The sequence below is a fragment of the Amblyraja radiata genome, chromosome 10 (genome assembly GCF_010909765.2).
Source record: "Amblyraja radiata isolate CabotCenter1 chromosome 10, sAmbRad1.1.pri, whole genome shotgun sequence".
In the NCBI taxonomy this organism is placed as follows: domain Eukaryota; kingdom Metazoa; phylum Chordata; class Chondrichthyes; order Rajiformes; family Rajidae; genus Amblyraja; species Amblyraja radiata.
In genome coordinates this window covers 11,413,583-11,435,167 of record NC_045965.1, presented here as the reverse complement: position 1 = coordinate 11,435,167, position 21,585 = coordinate 11,413,583, and the positions used below count along the sequence as shown (strand labels likewise).

Genomic DNA, 21,585 nt, shown 5'->3' with positions numbered 1-21,585 from the left:
AGAAGGTCAACCAATAAACTTATACCTGTCGCTCTGTTAATGAGGGGAAATGGCAGGGTGAATGCACAGAGTTCATGTTATGAAATGAGAAGAATCAGGCCATTTGGCCCATCGATTATACTCCGACATTCAATCATGGCTGACCTTATTTTTCCCTGTCAAACCCATTCTCCTGCCTTCTCCCTGTAACCTTTGGCGCCCTTACTAATCAAGAAATACTGTCAATCTCTGCTTTAAAAATTCCCAAATGACTTGCCCTCCACAACCATCTTGCCAATGCTTGGCAACAAATTCCGCAGATTCGCCACCCTTTGGCTAAAGAAATTACTCCTCTCGAAAGATACCTCCTTTAATTCTAAGGCTGTGCCCTCTAGTCCTAAACTGTCCCACTAGTGGAAACATCCTCTCCACATCTACTTCATGCAGGTCTTTGACCCAAGGTAGGGGAATCAAGAACCAAAGGACATAGGTTTAGGGTGAGAGTGATAGGATTTAATGGAAGCTTTTTTACACAAACAGGGTGGTGGGTATTTGGAATGAGCTGCCAGAGGAGGTAGTTGAGGTAGATACAATATCAATATTTAAAAGACACTTGGACAGGTACATCCGTGGATGGAAAGGTGAGGGGGATATGGGCCTAATTTCCCAAATGGGACGAGCTTGGATGTGGCATCTTGGTCGGCATTGAGGAGTTGGGCCGAAGGGCCTGTTTTCGTGTTGTGCGACTCCATGACCCAATGTGATTTTGCCTTTTGTTTGTTTTTCCTTCAGAAAAAAGAATGGACATGGGATGAGAGCAAGATGTTGATCATGCAGGATCCAATCTACCGGTGAGTGGAAGGTCCCAGTGGACGGTAATGTTGGGGTTGAACAAGGCAGACTGACGCCGCCATCTTTAACCTCTGGGGGGAGGTCAAAGTTCAGGAGCGGTGGTAAAGGGCTGGGTTGTCACCACACCTCCAATTCACACCCAGTTCCATGTTATCCCACTTTCTCATCCACTCCCTACACACTAGGGGCAATTTACAGACTCCAATTAACCTGCAAACCCGCACGACTTTGGGGTGTTGTATCACAACTAAAGGCCGTAGCCATTAATTTATTTTTTGTAGTGCCGGTGTAGAACGAATGAAGTGTGTTCTCCAGCTCAAGGTGCAATGAGCTTGAGACGACATGGATCCTATCGCCTTTTGCTTGCATAATGTTGGTTTGTGAATTATTTTATTGGAAACGCAGATACACTGAGAGTGATACTGGAAACAGGCCCTTCAGCCCAACCCATCCACACCGAACAAGGTGACCCATGTAAGCTAATCACATTTGCCTACGTTTGGCCATGAAGGAACTGCAGATGCTGGTTTACACTGATGATAGACACAAAATTGCTGGAGTAACTCAGCAGGTCAGGCAGCATCTCTGGTGACAAGGAATGGGTGATGCTTCGGGTCGGAACCCGTCCTCAGACCCGAGGAGACGTTTCAGGTCTAAACCCTTCGTCAGATTCAAGCCTGCGTGTCCTTGTGATGTGGGAGGAATCCCACGCGATCACAGGGCGAATGTACAGACTCCGCACGCACAGCACCGGAGGTCAGGATCGAACCCGGGCCTCTGGCGCTGCGAGGCAGCGGCTCTACCCGCTGCACCACTAGGACCGCACTTAATCAGCTCCCTGCTGAAATAAATCATGCTGGACTGACCATTATCACTGGATCAGTGCCCCGTCGAGTGAAATCAAAGAAGATCGCCGGCCAGCACTCGACAACCTTTCACACAAGCCCAGCGGAGAGAGACGTTCCCAGCGTATAAACTCCCAGGTGCCAAATAAAAATGGGACTGTGTTTATAAACAAAAAAACAACCTTAAAGGAAAAAATGCTTGGAGCTGAACTGCCGATGGACATTTCCATGATTTTATTTCTGCTAATCATTTATAAAGTTGGGTCTTTTTGAGCCAGGGAGGATCGGATGCCTGCATGGAACTGAGCCAGGTTGTAGTGCCCAGTAATGGAAATGGGTTTTAGAAAGTAGGGGTACATTAAGGTCCGTGAGGCTGAGGTTGGGAAGGAAGGGGGTGGGGGGGGGGGGGGAGAAATATTTTTGTAATATGGTAAATTTCAGGGCCATTTTGAGCCAATATGCACTGGGTATGATGATTACATACACATTGTATCAGTAACTCAGTCAAATAAAGATAGGTATAACAAATATAGGTCGGTGATTGGTCACAACGCCTCTCGGAGACTCGGTCTGATTGGCCGCCAAGTGACCAGCGCATTATGTGAATGGACACAATGCCCTGGGAGACAGCGGCTGATTGGACGGGAGGATACCGATTTGTTAATTGGACGGGAATTTTAAGGGAAGCTGGTCGATGATTGGACGCAACCCCCTTAGAGACAGCGGTTGATGGCCGCCAAATAATCAGGCACAAAAAATTAACAAGTAGGAAAACAATACAATCTGAATTCCGATTTAAATCGGAAGAATATCATGCCTGATCTGCAGCAAAGATACTATTATCCACTCTAGTATCTTTGATCTGCAGTTAATTCCTATTGAAGAAGAACCCTGGCCCGAAATAACTCCTAATCCAGTTCCTCCACAGATGCCGCCTAGCCTGCTGAGTTCCTCCAGCACTCTGTGTTTTTTATTTAACTCTGAAATTGAAGACAGACAGAAAGCTGGAGTAACTCAGCGGGACAGGCAGCGACTATGGAGAGAGGACCCTCTCCCCAGAGCTGCCGCCCATCCCGCTGAGCCATCCCAGCCCTCGTGTCCATATTCAACTCCAGAGCCAAACGAAAAACACAGAGTGCTGGAGGAACTCAGCGGGCCAGGTGGCACCCGCGGAGGGAACGTACCAGGGGCCGCCACGGGCCAGGGCTCCCCCCTCCAACAGGAAGGAACCGCAGATGCAGCCATCACCGCAAAACGCCAAATGATTCCGGGAATGCAGAGGCGAGAGGGTGAGAGGGAGGGAGTGAGAGAGCGAGAGAGAGACGAGATGGGGAGCAATTCCTTCTTAAAAATAACGTGGGTGAATGACTTTACCTGCACACCAGGAAGAGGCCCGTGCTCGCGGTCCGGAGCCCTCAATGACAGTGAGTTTTAAGAAATTCTCCCATGAATGTTATTCAAAGGAACACGGCGCCATTAATACTTGGTCAAAACACAATAACATTTACTGAGGAATGTGGATCGATGTATTGATGACACATTGTATGACTACTTGTTAACTACTGGCTGTTAGTAAATGCTAACAGTGGTAGTTAACAAATCATTTTTGTCTCATGGCCGGTGCAGCGGTGACTCGTTGTAACGATTATCCACGGTCACTTTTTTTTAAAAACGAATGTTTTTTTTTAAAAATCGGTATTTAACAATGTGAATTCGTATTTCCGTATTCATAAACGTGCGTCTCTGACTCCCTTCTAGTACAGAAATTGGACATAAACTGAAAAGTAGGGGAACGCCGTCCCCCTGCGTACCCCCCCATTTCCATCACTGGTAGTGACCTTTAGTTGTGGACCCTGATGTTAATCTCTGCACTGTGTGTGTGGGCTGAGAAGCTTGAGGAGGGTGCAGAGAGGGTTTGGAACATAGAACATAGAAACAGCTCCTTCCGCCCGCAATGTCCATGCCCAACACGATGCCACAACAAATCTCCTTTGCCTGCACCTGATCCATATCTCCCTGTTCTCTGCTCCTCCATGTTCATTCATCATCGTTGAAAACATTAGCGGCGCAGTGATGCTGGTTTCCAACGGGAACAGTGACGGACGCACCACACGTCTCTGTCCTCCAGTTCCTGCAGACTTCCGCCGCTGGAAGTATAGGACCTTGGTGTGTGTGCTTTATCATCATTCCTTACAATGCTATGTATGACAATGATCGCAACTTCTACTGAAGTGTGGATGGCTGTTGGCTTGCTAGAAGCTCATCCGCCCTTTGACAGGTCTTGTTTTTGGTCCTGCTGGGGGTCCACAGCCCCCTTCTCACCTGGCAAACCAGGTGGGGGAGACGGTTTAGTCACCGACTATCCGACCATGGAGCAGGTAGCACGGGATTGCATGGTACCCGTGGTGGGGGGGACTCCCCCCGACCTGACCATGTTCCTGTCCAAAAGCCTTTTATATTCCCTATCATATCTGCCTCCACCACCACCCCTGGCAACCAATCACCGTACAGAAAAATGGATATGGATCATTTGTAGGTAGATAAGAGAGGTCGGCATCATGTTCGGCATGGACACTGGGCCGAAGGGCCTGTGCTGGTGCTGTGTACAGTATGTTCTTATCCCATACTTATCCCTTGTTCTTATCCTGTTCTTATCCCATATGTTCTTATCCTATTCATAAATCTTATCCCATTCCCTGCATTTCCTTCTGCCTATACAGAAGTCTTGTAAATGCCACTGTGTGTGTGTGTGTGTGTGTGTGTGTGTGTGTGTGTGTGTGTGTGTGTGTGTGTGTGTGTGTGTGTGTGTGTGTCGTGTGTGTGTGTCGTGTGTGTGTGTGTGTGTGTGTGTGTGTGTGTGTGTGTGTGTGTGTGTGTGTGTGTGTGTGTGTGTGTGTGTGTGTGTGTGCAAAAAGCTCCTCCCCCATCTCCTTTAGACGTTGCCCCTCTCACCTTAAAGCTATTGCTTGACCTGATCTCCCGGTGGCTCAGCACTTCAACTCCCCCTCCCATTCCGAATCCGACCTTTCTGTCCTCAGCCTCCTCCATGGCCAGAGTGAGGCCCACCGTAAATTGGAGGAGCAGCACCTCATATTTCACTTGGGCAGTTTGCACCCCAGCGGTATGAACATTGACTTCTCTAGTTTCAGGTAGTCCTTACTTTCCCTTCGCCTTCTCAGCTCTCCCTCAGCCCACTGGCTCCACCTCTTCCTTTCTTCTTCCCACCCCCCCACCCTCACATCAGTCTGAAGAGGGTTTTGACCCGAAAGGTTGCCTATTTCCTTTGCTCCACAAATGCTGCCTCACCCGCTGAGTTTCTCCAGCATTTTTGTCTACCCTAAATGAATCTCTTCTGCCTGCACATGATCCATTTCCAGCATGTCCATGTGCCTATCCAAACGCATCTTAAACCCCACTATCGTATCTTCCTTCACCACCGCCCCTGGCAGCGTATTCCTTCCACTCACCACCCTCTGTGTTTAAAACTAAAACTTGCCCCACACATCTCCTTCATGGGCCTGTCCCACTTACGCAACTTTTTCGGTGACTGCCGGCACCTGTCATAGGTCGTTGCCGGTCGCCGAAAATTTTCAACATCTTGAAATTCCAGCGACGTCCAGAAAGACGCTATGACTCTTTGGGCGACTGAGGAGACTACTCACGACCATAAAGGCGATAATCCGGTGACATGTCTCGGGGTGAAGCCTGCATGATCGTGAGTAGTCGCCCAACGTGTCGTATCATGTTCTGGTCGCCGCTGGATTTTCGACATGTTGAACATTTTCGGCAACCTGCAACGACCTAAGACAGGTGCCGGCAGTCGCCGAAAAGGTTGCGTAAGTGGGACAGGCCCATTAAACTTTCACCTTAAAGTTAAGCCCCCTAAGTCTTTGTCATCAAAAAGGATTTGAGTATAGGAGCAGGGAGGTTCTACTGCAGTTGTACAGGGTCTTGGTGAGACCACACCTGGAGTATTGCGTACAGTTTTGGTCTCCTAATCTGAGGAAGGACATTCTTGCCATAGAGGGAGTAGAGAGAAGGTTCACCAGACTGATTACTGGGATGTCAGGACTTTCATATGAAGAAAGACTGAATAGACTCGGTTTGTACTCGCTAGAATTTAGAAGATTGAGGGGGGATCTTATAGAAACTTACAAAATTCTTAAGGGGTTGGACAGGCTAGATGCAGGAAGATTGTTCCCGATGTTGGGGAAGCCCAGAACAAGGGGTCACAGTTTAAGGATAAGGGGGAAATCTTTTAGGACCGAGGAAAACATTTTTCACACAGAGAGTGGTGAATCTCTGGAATTCTCTGCCACAGAAGGTAGTTGAGGCCAGTTCATTGGCTATATTTAAGAGGGAGTTAGATGTGGCCCTTGTGGCTAAAGGGATCAGGGGGTATGAAGAGAAGGCAGATACAGGATACTGAGTTGGATGATCAGCCATGATCATATTGAATGGCGGTGCAGGCTCGAAGGGCCGAATGGACTACTCCTGCACCTATTTTCTTTGTTTCTATGTCATTTCCACCCTGAGGAAAAAAATTCTATCTACCTTATCTATGCCTCATAATTTTATACACCTTTTCATTATTTTATATTTTCTATCGGAACTTTTTACTCTCTTAATTTTATATGCCGTCTCTTTTTCTATATTGTATTTTTTAATTTTATATACCCACTCATAATTAGTTTAGTTTAGTTTATTGTCACGTGTACAGTGAAAAGTTGCTTGTTGTGTGTTATCTGTTGAATTCTTTGTGAAGGCCGTCAGTGGATATTTTTAAGGCAGAGATAGATAGATTTGTGATTAGTACGGGTGTCAGAGGTTATGGGGAGAAGGCAAGAAAATGGGGTTAGGAGGGAGAAACAGATCAGCCATGATTGAATGGCGGAATAGACTTGATGGGCCGAATGGCCTAATTCTACTCCTATCACTTATGACCTTATTCTATATTGCATCTTTTAATTTTACAAACCGTCTAATTTCATATACACTCTCATAACTTTACATACCCTATCATAATTTTACTTCGGAGTCACGTGAATGACTACGTGAAGAGCCCGCTCAGCACGCATGCACGGCATTACGATCAGCAGTGCAACAGCGGCGCATTGGGAGTCAGGCGCTCCCGCTACGGGGTGAAAGAACGGACCGTCAGGTAAGCTCTGAGGTCGGGTTTTCTTTCACAGGGAGCCGTCTGCTTTCAGGCAGAGAAGAAAGGCTCTAGAACAAACCTGTCCCCCGCTCGACTCCACGGAGGAGCGTTCCATCTGGGGGGGGGGCAGCAACAAGGCGGTAGGACCGCTTACCCGGCGCTCCGCTATTCCCTGACACCGCGCTGGAAGTAAAGCCACGGAAGAGGCGTCCGGCCGGTGGCTTCCGACTTGTCGGACGGGGACGTCTCTCCACCCGCCCGGGGGAGAGACAGCCGCCTGAGCCGCTTGGAGCGGCTCCTGGAGCAGGAGCTCCAGCGAGACGCGCTTCGTGAGGGGCGCTCTCGCAGGGGGAGTTCAGGCACTCCCTCCACAGTGCCTTCTGCACTGTCCATTGCTTCCTCCTTACCCGAGGGTAGCTTTGGTGACCAGGACTGGGCTGGTCAAGAAGAGGGGACGATGGCTGAAGATCTCGGGAGTATGCAAGGGGTGCAGGAACAGGAAGAGCTGCTAGGTGTGGTGGACCGCTACATGCCAACCCCGCGTTAAAGGCCAAACCAGCGGCCAGCATTAACCACCTCTCCAACAGGCCCCTACAGGAGAGGTGGTCAATAAGGCCTTAGAAAACTGCAGCGGATCCTCAGGCTCCTGACGTCAGCCATCACATCGTTTGCTCGTTCCGTGGACAAATACGGAGATGACCACAACCTTCGTAAACAAATCATAAAACCTGCCATAAAATCCTAAATTTGTGGGGTTGTGCATACCCCAGCCACTGAGCCAGACCCACTGCTCTTTGGCAAAAACCTCACAAAGCATATGAAGGATATGGAAGAGGCTTTAAAAAAACATTCGGTCTCATGAGGGCAGGCCCGGGACGAGCAAACCAAAAACAATAATTCCTAAGCAGCAGCACCCCATCGCGTCCATCAGTCGACGTCTACCATATGGGACTGGTGTAAAGCTCGGGGTCCGCATTCTATCCCCGGAAGTCTTCTTTAGACCAGGGCCCATAGCGGACCCCATGGAAAATGCTCCATCCCCCAACATCACCGCCACGTCAAACGACGTGCAAGACTCGTTGGACCGGCAGGAAACAGAACAATACCCATAACCATGGAGGTAGGTGGGTCTGGTTCCTACCAGCATATAGAAAATAGGGGCTTAATACTAACAGGGGGGAGATTACACCTGTTTTAAGAAGCACGGGAGTCTATCACGAGTGATCAGTATATACTCAATGGCATTAGTGGATATAAAATACAATTCATACTAGAAACATTACCACCAGTTCAACATTCACCCCAGAGGGTATTTTCCTCTCCGTTAGAGAAACGAGAGGGACAAGCTGAACTGGTGAGACTAATTACAAAGGGTATCATGGAAAAACATGAACCCTTGGAATTCGTATCAAATATTCGTCACTAAACCCAAAAAAGATGGTGGATGTCGCATCATCATTGACTTAACTTCACTAAATATTGTTGTTAAGTATATACATTTCAAAATGGAAACGGTTGTTACTGCCAAACAACTAATTTCCAAAAGATACTTCATGGCAAGCATTGATCTTAAAGATGTTTACTATTTAGTACCATTCACAAGGATCATCGCAGATACCTGAAATTTACCTGGATGGGGCAGCTATGGCAGTTTAAAGCGTTACCCAATGGGTTCACATCAGCCCAAGATTATTCACCAAGATACTAAAACCAGCTCTGGCAATATTCAGAAGACAAAAACATATTGTCATGGCATATCTTGATGATATCTTAAATAATAGGCAAGACCATGGAATTGACTATGTTAGCTGTATCAGCTACCAAACAGTTATTCGAAACCCTGGGATTGTCTTACATCCAGATAAATCTAAGTTGAAGCCATCCACAATCATGGACTACTTGGGCTCCACAATTAATTCAGTCTATGTGACTGTAACATTGCCAAGAGACAAAACAGTTGAATTGGCACAATCATGCAACAATTTAATGATTCGGTCCTTTGCACTGTCAAAACATACAAAGAGCAAAGGTACAGGCACCAAAACGACACACAGGTCATTATGATCATGTCATAAAGTTACCCACTGAAGCAATATCAGAACTACAGTGGTGGGCAAAAAACATTTGGCATAGTTTCAGCCCTATTATCATCACTAACCCGACGTTAGTTATCCAAACAGATGCCAGTGCTCAAGCCTGGGGAGCAACTAACTCTATATCCAGCACAAGTAGTAGATGGACTAACCCAGAGTCATCGTTACCACTTACACTGGGCATTAATTATCTAGAGATGTTGGGTGACTTTTATGGTTTAAAAGCATATGCACAAATATGCGTCACTTGCATGTACGGTTATAAATAGATAATACTACGGTGGTGGCCTACATTAACCATATGGGCGGCATAAAATCGGTATCATGCGACAAGTTGGTCAACACAATTTGGCAATGGTGTGTCGAAAGACATATTTGGCTATCAGCAACTTACCTGCCAGGTAAGCTAAATACAGTGGCAGACACCAGGTCACGTAAATTTAATGACAACATCAAATGGATGTTAAACCCCAAAAAATTTGCAAAAGTTATCAAGCAATATGGCATGCCAGATATCGATTTATTTGCATCAAGGCTAAATCACCAGGTACCTATGTATGTCGCTTGGGAACCAGACCCTGAGGCAGCAGCGGTAGATACGTTCGTGTTGGATTGGGGAAATTTTTCTTCTATGCATTTCCTCCCTTCTGCCTCATCAGTCGGGGGCCAAGCACAGTACAAATGGACTCTGCTTCAGGTATTTTGATAGTACCCGACTGGCCTACGCAGCCATGGTTCCCAATACTCCATGACATGGTTGTTGAAACTTCGATGGTATTCCCCAGTGACCCAGAGTTATTAACACCCAGTGTCGGGCACAAGCCACCCGTGCCATGAAAAAATCAAACTGCTGGGTTGCAGATTCTGCACAAACCACTTCTGGGACTGGGATTATCATAACAAACCGTCGACACCATGTCAGCATCCCTCCGAACATCCACTAAAAAACAGCACTTGTCCAGCATCAAAAAATGGGAGAAGTACTGCTTGGATACAGGGACCACCTACTCAACCGCTACAGTTACCAACGTACTGGAATTCCTGGTGAACCTTCACCACGATGAAGGACTCAGCTACAGAGCCATCAACACAGCTAGAAGTGCCCTGCCTATCTAGTTAAAACCAGCTCCAGGACAACAGGCCATGGGGTCCCACCCGCTGGTGGTCAAACTAATGAAGGGTATTTACAACTCTAACCCCCTAGACCAAGGTACACCCATATATGGGATGTCAGTGTGGTCCTGACATACCTCAGGGGATGGCCACCAGCCAGATCCCTCAACCTGGAACCATCTATGCTCAAAACACTCATGTTGATGGCACTTGTATCTGCACAGAGGGTCCAGTCACTACACCTATTGCGACTGGACAGCATGCTCACAGCTCCAGACCAGATCTCTGTCGTTATCCAGGGACTGATCAAACAGAGCAGACCAGGAACACCTTATCCAGTCGTGGAATTCCCGGCTTACCCGCCAGAACCATGGTTATGTGCCATGACCCACCTACTATCCTACATAGGCACAACCAAAATATTCGAGGGAGATGAAAAGCCTTGTGGGTCAGTCATAAAAAACCTTATGGTCGGGTGACGAGCCAAACCATTTTGAGATGGCTCAAGCAGGTGCTAAAAGCTGCTGGGATAAACACTAACATGTACAAATTTCATTCCACCAGGGCAGCATCCACGTCGACGGCTAAAAGAATGGACGTGCCTATAGACCACATCCTGGCTACAGCAGGATGGTCGGGGGAAAGACCGTTCAGAAATTTTATAATAAGCCGTTGGCAAAACCTGTTTTATTTGCAGAAAAGATTTTACAGACTGCAAATATTTAATTTAAGCCCAGGGGAGCAATTTAATTTCTTTGTTGTTATTGTTAAAAAATACCATTGTGTTTTTCTACAAACAGATTCATTGGTTGATTACGATAACACACTTCCTCCCTCAAGGACTTCGGCAGTGAGTGAAGTAATACCTGTTACACGGTTTGAAATCACAGAGCTTTGAAGTCTTCACGTAGTCACTCACGTGACTCCGAAGTAAAATAGTAAGATTAAACGAGAACTTACCAGTTTGAAGTTTGATCTGCATTTTATGAGGAGTTACGATGAGGGATTACGTGCCCTCCGCTCCCACCCTCAATAATATCGGTCAAACTGATAAACTGATGTCTCCTTATCTTTACTATGTTTACTTCAATAACTGTGTCTATCTGTGATTCCACACCGCTGCTTTGAAGTATGCCGCGCATGCGTGCTGAGCGGGCTCTTCACGTAATCCCTCATCGTAACTCCTCATAAAATACAGATCAAACTTCAAACTGGTAAGTTCTCGTTTAATCTTACTATTTTATGTATTCTTATTATTTTGTATATTTCCTCCCTTATTCTATATTGCATCTTTTAATTTTAAGTATTCTCTCATTATTTTATACACCCTCTCATAATTTCATATGCCCTCTCACTATTTGATATAGCCTCTCATAATTTTATAAAATTTTATAAAATTTTTATAATTTTATGTCAATATGTCCCTTGTCATTTTATCTATATGACAATATATCAATATGTCCCTTGTCATCTTCATGTTATATTTCCGCTCTTAATTTTATATATCCTCTCTTAATTTTAAATACCCTCTCTTAATTGTGTGTGCTCTCTCACAATTTTATGTAGCCTCTTGTGATTTGATACATATCAGGTTTAAAGCCCTGTCCCACTGTACGAGTTCATTCAAGAGTTCTCCCGAGTTTGCCCTGATTCGAACTCGGAGATTTACGGTAATGGCCGCTCGTCGGTACTCGGGGCTCTCGTGGACTTTTTTCAAAATGTTGAAAAATCTTCACGAGTCTTCCCGAGCTTACCGCGTTTCCCGAGTGCCTGCCGTTAGCGTTACGAGCCGCTAAGAGACTTCCCCGAGCTCCGACGTACCCGCTACGTACATTCCACGTGCTTCCACGAGTTTGATTTTTTTTTTAAACCCGGGAGAGCTCTTGAATTAACTCGTACCGTGGGACAGGGCTTTTACCAGAGTAGACACAAAATGCTGGAGTAACTCCACGGGACAGGCAGCATCTCTGGAGAGAAGAAATGGGTGACGTTTCGGGTCGAGAAGTCTGAAGAAAGGTCTCGACCCGAAACGTCACCCATTCCTTCTCTCCAGAGATGCTGCCTGTCCCGCTGAGTTACTCCAGCATTTTGTGTCCACCTTCGATTTAAGCCGGCATCTGCAGTTCTTGCCTGGATTCGAGGGTATTAGTTACAGGGTTGGACAGACTTGGATTGTTTTACCCTGGAAGGCTGCAGGTCCACAGGCTTTGAACTTGAGTGCTCTCACTATGGTGCTGGATCAAGAGCGTCCAACTCTTGGCATTATTAACAGAGGCGTTCGTTCCAGAGCCAAGCAAATTCTTTGCTGCATGGCTCTCTTCCCTTCAAGGTAGCTTTAGTTGCTAGGATGTCGTGATAATTCTACGCTGTTAGATATTCACACTGGCTTAGTTTTGCACGGTGGAGGGGTGATTGCCTGGTTATCAGTAGCCGTTGATCACAGATCAGTACAGCACAGGAACAGGCCCTTCGGCCCACAACGTCCCTGTTGAACATAATGCCAAGATAAATTAACCTTATCTGCCTCTCAGTTTGAGGAGAGGCCCGACCCAAAACAACCCAAAATGTCACCTATCCATGTGTAAGAAAGAACTGCAGTTGCTGGTTTAAATCGAAGGTAGACACAAAATGCTGGAGTAACTCAGCAGGTGAGAGCAGGAACAGGGAGATACGGGACCTGAACGTGTGGCTGAGGAACTGGTGCACGGGGCAGGGATTTAGATTCTTAGATCACTGGGATCTGTTTTGGGGTAAGGGGGAACTGTACAAAAGGGACGGATTGCATCTTAACAGGTGTGGGACCAGCATTCTGGCAGGCAGGTTTGCCACTGCTACACGGGTGGTTTTAAACTGAATAAGGGGGGTGGGGTGTCGAATGGGCTAGTGGAGGATGGAGTTAAAGGGAAAGGGTTTCTTAAATGTGTGAGCGTAGAGACAGAGGGATGTAAAATGAGGGTAGAAGCAATAGGTAGCAAGGTGAAAAGTAAAAGTGGCAGGCCGGAAAATCCAGGGCAAAACTCAAAAAGGGCCACTTTTCAACAAAATTGTATAAGGGGTAAGAGTGTTGTAAAAACAAGCCTGAAGGCTTTGTGTCTCAATGCAAGGAGCATTCGTAATAAGGTGGATGAGTTGAATGTGCAGATAGCTATTAATGACTATGATATAGTTGGGATCACGGAGACATGGCTCCAGGGTGACCAAGGCTGGGAGCTGAACATCCAGGGATATTCAATATTCAGGAGGGATAGAGAGAAAGGAAAAGGAGGTGGGGTAGCGTTGCTGATTAGAGAGGAGATTAATGCAATGGAAAGGAAGGACATTAGTTTGCAGGATGTGGAATCGGTATGGGTAGAGCTGCGAAACACTAAGGGGCAGAAAACGCTGGTGGGTGTTGTGTACAGGCCACCTAACAGTAGTAGTGAAGTTGGAGATGGTATCAAACAGGAAATTAGAAATGCGTGCGACAAAGGCAAAACCGTTATAATGGGTGACTTCAATCTACATATAGATTGGGTGAATCAAATTGGCAGGGGTGCTGAGGAAGAGGATTTCTTGGAATGTATGCGGGATAGTTATCTAAATCAACATGTAGAGGAACCAACGAGAGAGCAGGCTATTTTAGACTGGGTATTGAGTAATGAGGAAGGGTTAGTTAGCAGTCTTGTTGTACGTGCCCCCTTGGGCAAGAGTGACCATAATATGGTTGAGTTCTTCATTAGGATGGAGAGTGACATTGTTAATTCAGAAACAATGGTTCTGAACTTAAAGAAAGGTAACTTTGAGGGTATGAGATGTGAATTGGCCAAGATTGACTGGCAATTAATTCTAAAAGGGTTGACGGTGGATATGCAATGGAAGACATTTAAAGACTGCATGGATGAACTACAAAAATTGTTCATCCCAGTTTGGCAAAAGAATAAATCAGGGAAGGTAGTGCATCCGTGGATAACAAGGGAAATCAGGGATAGTATCAAAGCGAAGGATGATGCGTACAAATTAGCCAGAAAAAGCAGCATACCGGAGGACTGGGAGAAATTCAGAGACCAGCAGAGGAGGACAAAGGGCTTAATTAGGAAAGGAAAAATAGATTATGAAAGAAAACTGGCAGGGAACATAAAAACTGACTGCAAAAGTTTTTATAGATATGTGAAAAGAAAGAGATTAGTTAAAACAAATGTGGGTCCCTTGCAGTCAGAAACAGGTGAGTTGATCATGGGGAACAAGGATATGGCGGACCAATTGAATAACTACTTTGGTTCCGTCTTCACTAAGGAAGACATAAATAATCTGCCGGAAATAGCAGGGGACCGCGGGTCAAAGGAGTTGGAGGAATTGAGTGAAATCCAGGTTAGCCGGGAAGTGGTGTTGGGTAAATTAAATGGATTAAAGGCCGATAAATCCCCAGGGCCAGATAGGCTGCATCCCAGAGTGCTTAAGGAAGTAGCTCCAGAAATAGTGGATGCATTAGTAATAATCTTTCAAAACTCTTTAGATTCTGGAGTAGTTCCTGAGGATTGGCGGGTAGCAAACGTAACCCCACTTTTTAAGAAGGGAGGGAGAGAGAAAACGGGGAATTACAGACCAGTTAGTCTAACATCGGTAGTGGGGAAACTGCTAGAGTCAGTTATTAAAGATGGGATAGCAGCACATTTGGAAAGTGGTGAAATCATTGGACAAAGTCAGCATGGATTTACGAAAGGTAAATCATGTCTGACGAATCTTATAGAATTTTTCGAGGATGTAACTAGTAGCGTGGATAGGGGAGAACCAGTGGATGTGGTGTATCTGGACTTCCAGAAGGCTTTCGACAAGGTCCCACATAAGAGATTAGTATACAAACTTAAAGCACACGGCATTGGGGGTTCAGTATTGATGTGGATAGAGAACTGGCTGGCAAACAGGAAGCAAAGAGTAGGAGTAAACGGGTCCTTTTCACAATGGCAGGCAGTGACTAGTGGGGTACCGCAAGGCTCAGTGCTGGGACCCCAGCTATTTACAATATATATTAATGATCTGGATGAGGGAATTGAAGGCAATATCTCCAAGTTTGCGGATGACACAAAGCTGGGGGGCAGTGTTAGCTGTGAGGAGGATGCTCGGAGACTGCAAGGTGACTTGGATAGGCTGGGTGAGTGGGCAAATGTTTGGCAGATGCAGTATAATGTGGATAAATGTGAGGTTATCCATTTTGGTGGCAAAAACAGGAAAGCAGACTATTATCTAAATGGTGGCCGACTAGGAAAAGGGGAGATGCAGCGAGACCTGGGTGTCATGGTACACCAGTCATTGAAAGTGGGCATGCAGGTGCAGCAGGCAGTGAAGAAAGCGAATGGTATGTTAGCTTTCATAGCAAAAGGATTTGAGTATAGGAGCAGGGAGGTTCTACTGCAGTTGTACAGGGTCTTGGTGAGACCACACCTGGAGTATTGCGTACAGTTTTGGTCTCCAAATCTGAGGAAGGACATTATTGCCATAGAGGGAGTGCAGAGAAGGTTCACCAGACTGATTCCTGGGATGTCAGGACTGTCTTATGAAGAAAGACTGGATAGACTTGGTTTATACTCTCTAGAATTTAGGAGATTGAGAGGGGATCTTATAGAAACTTATAAAATTCTTAAGGGTTTGGACAGGCTAGATGCAGGAAGATTGCTCCCGATGTTGGGGAAGTCCAGGACAAGGGGTCACAGCTTAAGGATAAGGGGGAAATCCTTTAAAACCGAGATGAGAAGAACTTTTTTCACACAGAGAGTGGTGAATCTCTGGAACTCCCTGCCACAGAGGGTAGTCGAGGCCAGTTCATTGGCTATATTTAAGAGGGAGTTAGATGTGGCCCTTGTGGCTAAGGGGATCAGAGGGTATGGAGAGAAGGCAGGTACGGGATACTGAGTTGGATGATCAGCCATGATCATATTGAATGGCGGTGCAGGCTCGAAGGGCCGAATGGCCTACTCCTGCACCTAATTTCTATGTTTCTATGTTCTATGTTTCTATGTGAGGCTGCATCTCTGGAGAGAAGGAATGGGCGACGTTTCGGGACTGAAGAAGAATCTTGACCCGAAACGTTACCTATTTCCTTCGCTCCATAGATGCTGCCTCACCCGCTGAGTTTCTCCAGCATTTTTGTCTACCTTCGATTTTCCAGCATCTGCAGTTCCTTCTTAAAATTATAAACTCAGACGACTTTGAAATATGGGAGGAAACTGGATCACGAGGTGATCGTACAAACTCTGTACAGACAGCACCCTTGATCAGGATCGAAATGTGTAGGATGCGTGTGTCTGTGTGTGTGTCAGTGTGTGCGTGTGTGGCTGTGTGTTTGTGTGTGTGTGTGTGTATGTGTGTGCGTGTGTGTCTGTGTGCGTTTTTGTGTGTGTGTGTGTGTGTTTGTGTGTGTCCGCGTGTCTGTGTGTGCGCGCGCGTGTGTGTGTCTGTCAGCGTGTCTGTGTGCGTGTGTGTGCGTGTGTGCTTGTGTGTGTGTCTGTGCGTGTGTGGCTGTGTGTGTGTGTGTGCCTCTGTGTGTGTGCTTGTCTGTGTGGGCTTGTGTGTGTGTGCGTGCATGTATGTGTCTGTGTGCGTGTGTGGCTGTGTGTGTGTGTGTGCGTGTTTGTGTGTGTGTCTGTGTGCGTGTGTGGCTGTGTGTATGTGTGTGTCTGTGGGTGCGTGTCTGTGTTTGTGTGCGTCTGTGTGTCTCTGTGTGTGCGTGCATGTGTGTGTCTGTGTGTATGTGTGTGCGGCTGTGTGTGTGTGTCAGTATTTGTGTGTGCGTGTGTGTCTGTGTGCATGTGTGTGTGTGTCTGTGTTCGTGTGTGTCTGTGTGTGAGTATGTGCATGTGTGAGTATGTGTGTGTGTGCCTGCGTGAGGGTGTATGCTCATGTGTGTGTGTGTGTGTGTGCCTTTGTGTTTGTGTCTGTTCTGTGTCTGTGTTCCTCTTTTGTGCCTGTGTCTGTATGAGTGTGTGTGTGCTTTTGTGTGTATGTGTGTGTATATAGGTATGTGTAGCACCAGAACCAGGGGCCACAGTTTAAGAATAAGGGGTAAGCCATTTAGAACGGAGACGAGGAAACACTTTTTCTCACAGAGAGTGAGGAGTCTGTGGAATTCTCTGCCTCAGAGGGCGGTGGAGGCCGGTTCTCTGGATACTTGCAAGAGAGAACTAAATAGGGCTCTTAAAAACAACGGAGTCAGGGGAGGAAGCAGGAACGGGGTACTGATTGGGGATGATCACATTGAATGGTGGTGCTGGCTCGAAGGGCCGAATGGCCTCCTCCTGCACCTATTGTCTATTGTCTATTGTGTGTATATGGTTTTTCTTATATGTCAAGAGTTTTTTGTTGTTTTCCTCTTCCCTGACGCCCAGTCTGAAGAAGGAACTCAATCCGAAACATCACCTATTCCTTCTCTCCAGAGATGCTGCCTGACCCGCTGAGTTACTCCAGCATTTTGTGTCTATCTTCTGTGTAAACCAGTATCGACTATCCTTTGGAAAGTTCATCCAGACCATGGTCCATGCAAGTGTCCAGATCTTTAGACTTCACTTTAGGCATACAGTGTGGTAACAGGCCCTTCGGCCCATGAAAACCGTGCCGACCATCGATAGCCCCGTACACTAGCACTATCCTACACACTAGGGACAATTTACAATTTTTACCAAAACCAATTAACTTCCAAACCTGCACGTCTTTGTAGCATGGGAGGAAACCGGAGCACCCGGAGAAAACTCACACAGTCACAGGGAGAACGTACAAACTCCATACAGACAGCACCCGTAGTCGGGATCGAACTCGGGTCTCTGGCGTTGTGAGGCAACAACACTACCGCTATGCCACCACTCTGCAGTCCCACTCAATGTCAGGCCCAGACCCTTACAAAGTGTCTCTCTCATCCAGCGCACTGATGGCCACTCCCGATCCCTGCCGCAGGTCCTCCCAAACCGGGTCTTGTCTCCAACCATCAGCAAGCCAGGGCAGTGGGCCAGACGTACATCTGGGGAATCTGTCAGATCAGGTTAGGCCGGTTTTGTGCCTTCCAGTGACATCTATACTGGAATTACATCAACATGGGCGGCAATCAATGCTGATGCCACAAAGATCATTCGAGGAAGTGAGATCGCTGAACCAGACAGAACAGGGAGAAATCAATCCAAAATATCATGATTAAAAACCAACCAGCACAGAGAACTATATCCAGCACTCTGTATCTTCCCCTTTGCTCTATTGTACTTGAGTTTGACTTGATTGGACAGTATTCATCTATAGTATTATCTGATCTATTAGTTTTTCTTAAGAGATACGGAGTGAAAACAGACCCTTCGGCCCACCGAGTCCATGCCGACCAGCGATCACCCCCCACACTAGTTCTATCCTACATCCCAGGGGCAATTTAAGAAGCCAATTAACCGCCAAAAACGGGCACGTCTTTGGGATGTGGGAGGAAACCGGAGCACCCGGAGAAAACCCACGCGGTCACGGGGAGAACGTACATACTGTACAGCCAGCAGGCGCAGTGACGATCGAACCCGGGGCTCTGGCACTGTGAGGCAGCTACTTTACTGCTGCGCTGATGCCAAACTAATCTCACCTGCCCACACGCGATTCAAATCACTCCATTCCCTGCATATTCATCTACATTGAGGGAGTGCAGCGTAGGTTTACAAGGTTAATTCCCATTATGGCGGGACTGTCATATGCTGAGAGAATGGAGCGGCTGGGCTTGTACACTCTGGAGTTTAGAAGGATGAGAGGAGATCTTATTGAAATATGTAAGATTATTAAGGGCTTGGACACGCTAGAGGCAGGAAACATGTTCCCGATGTTGGGGGAGTCCAGAACCAGGGACCACAGCTTAAGAATAAGGGGTAAGCCATTTAGAACGGAGATGAGGAAAAACTTTTTCACACAGTTGTGAGTCTGTGGAATTCTCTGCCGGTGGAGGCCGGTTCTCTGGATACTTTCAAGAGAGAGCTAGGTAGGGCTCTTAAAGATAGCAGAGTCAGGGGACATGGGGAGAAGGCAGGAATGGGATTGTGGATGAGCACATTGAATGGCGGTGCTGCCTCGAAGGGCCAAATGGCCTACTCCTGCACCTATTGTCTATTGTCTACAAGGCACCGTGATGGCAGTGGTAGAGTTGCTGCCTGACAGCACCACAGACCCGGGTTCGAATCTGACTACGGGCGCTGTCTGTACGGAGTGATCGTGAAGGTTTTCTCCGGATGCTCCGGTTTCCCCCCACACTCCCAAAACGTACAGGTTTGTAGGTTAATTGGCTTTGGTAAAATTGCAAATTGTCCTTAGTGTGTGAAGGGTAGTGCAAGTGTGCGGGGATCGCTGGTCGGTGCGGACTCAGTGGGACGAAGGGCCTGTTTCCACGCTGTATCTCTGAACTAAACTAAGCACCACTATTGTATCTGCCTCCACCACCACCCCTGGCTGCATGTTCCAGATGCTGCCTGAGCCACTGTGTTACTCCAGCAATTTGTGTCTATTTTTGGTATAAACCAGCATCTGCAATTCCTTAGGTACACAAAATTGCTGGGGAAACTCAGCGGGTGCAGCAGCATCTATGGAGCGAAGGAAATAGGCGACGTTTCGGGCCGAAACCCTTCTTCAGACTGATGGGGGGTGGGGGGGGGGGGGGGGAGAAAGAAGGAAAAGGTGAGGAGGAGGAGGAGCCCGAGGGCGGGCGGATGGGAGGGTGGGAGGAGACAGCTAGAGGGTTAAGGAAGGGGAGGAGACAGCAAGGGCTAGCAAAATTGGGAGAATTCAATGTTAATGCCATACGGACGCAAGGTCCCCAGACGGAATATGAGGTGCTGTTCCTCCAATTTCCGCTGTTGCTAACTCTGGCAATGGAGGAGACCCAGGACAGAGAGGTCGGATTGGGAATGGGAGGGGGAGTTGAAGTGCTGAGCCACCGGGAGTTCAGGTAGGTTATTGCGGACTGAGCGGAGGTGTTCGGCGAAACGATCGCCCAACCTACGCTTGGTCTCCCCGATGTAAATCAGCTGACATCTAGAGCAGCGGACGCAGTAGATGAGGTTGGAGGAGATACAGGTGAACCTTTGTCGCACCTGGAACGACTGCTTGGGTCCTTGAATGGAGTCGAGGGGGGAGGTGAAGGGACAGGTGTTGCATTTCTTGCGGTTGCAACGGAAAGTGCCCGGGGAGGGGGTGGTGCGGGAGGGAAGGGAAGAATTGACGAGGGAGTTGCGGAGGGAGCGGTCTTTGCGGATCCTTGTTATTGCAATTCCTTGTTATTGCATGTTGCCAGATCAACTCCTAAAGGGCCTGTCCCACTTGGCCATCATTTGCGCGCACGGGAACGTGTGGGTAGTGCGGGACGGGCGCATGGAGAGGCGTGGAGGAGTGTGGAGTTGTGCACGGTATCGCGCGGTGCTCCAGGATTTCGTGCTGCGCGCCACCACGCTGGCGCATTGTGTATGCACGCTGACGCATTGCGTCACACGCTGGCGTTCTGACGTCTCAAGTGTATCGCGTGGTGATGCATGGTTACGTCACCGTGCGTAACCATGCGTCGCCGTGCGCCGCAGGATATTCTAATGATGTCACGCCTACCAGATGGCGTGATGACGCGTGATTTGCGCGCGACATCGCCCTTAACGACGCATCGACCTATTTTACATATGACGCATAAATGAGGCGCAAATGACGGCCAAGTGGGACAGGCCCTTATGTGTCTGCAGTGATCCATATCCCTCCATTCCTTGCATATCCATGTGCCTATGCAAAAGTCTCTTAAATGCCACTATCGTATCTGTCGCCACCACCACCCCTGGCAGCACACTCCAGGCACCCACCACCCTCTGTGTAAAAAAACCTGCCCGCACATCTCATTTAAACTCTCACCTTGACGCTATGCCCTCTAATCTTTGACATTCCCACCCTGGAGAAAAGGATTCTGTCGACCCAATCTATGCCACTCACAATTTTATTTAGTTCAGTTTACTGTCACGTGTACCGAGGTACGGTGAAAAGCTTTTTTTTAGCTTAGTTTAGTTTAGTGATACAGCGCAGAATCAGGCCCTTCGGCCCACCGGGTCTGCGCCGACCAGCGATCCCCACATATTAACACTATCCACCACCCACAAGGGACAATTTTTACATTTACCAAGCCAGTTAACCTACAAACCTGTACGTCTTTGGAGTGTGGGAGGAAACCGAAGATCTCAGAGAAAACTCACGGGGAGAACATACAAACTCCGTACAGACAGCACCCGTAGTCAGGATCGAACCCTGGTCCCCGGCGAGGCAGCTACTCTACCGCTGCGCCACCATGACCGATCCAGTCAGCCGAAAGACAATACATGATTACAATCGAACCATTCCCATGGTACATGTTCCATAGAGTTCCATGTTATCCCACTTTCTCATCCACTCTCTACACACTAGGGACAATTTTATGGAGCCAATTACTTACTTTTTATTACAGACTCAAGGTCCAGATAAAAGACAAGACATTACATAGAACAAATTGCATACAAAAGCGCAGTAAATTACATGCAAAAGCACAATACATGGTTTAACA

At 47.4% G+C, this 21,585-nt stretch overlaps 1 protein-coding gene across 2 annotated transcripts in view; it reads left to right on the top strand.

Annotated features, from left to right (window-relative positions):
* LOC116977517 (carboxyl-terminal PDZ ligand of neuronal nitric oxide synthase protein-like) overlaps positions 1-21,585 on the top strand; it is a 278,332-nt gene that overhangs the window by 175,570 nt on the left and 81,177 nt on the right. For both annotated transcript variants that reach the window (XR_004413233.1, XM_033028014.1), the window contains exon 5: positions 772-830. Coding sequence is in view for 1 of the 2 variants with exons in the window: in XM_033028014.1 (XP_032883905.1) it covers positions 772-830 (59 nt within the window). In the remaining variant the exon portion in view is untranslated. The remainder of the gene's footprint in view (positions 1-771; positions 831-21,585) is intronic.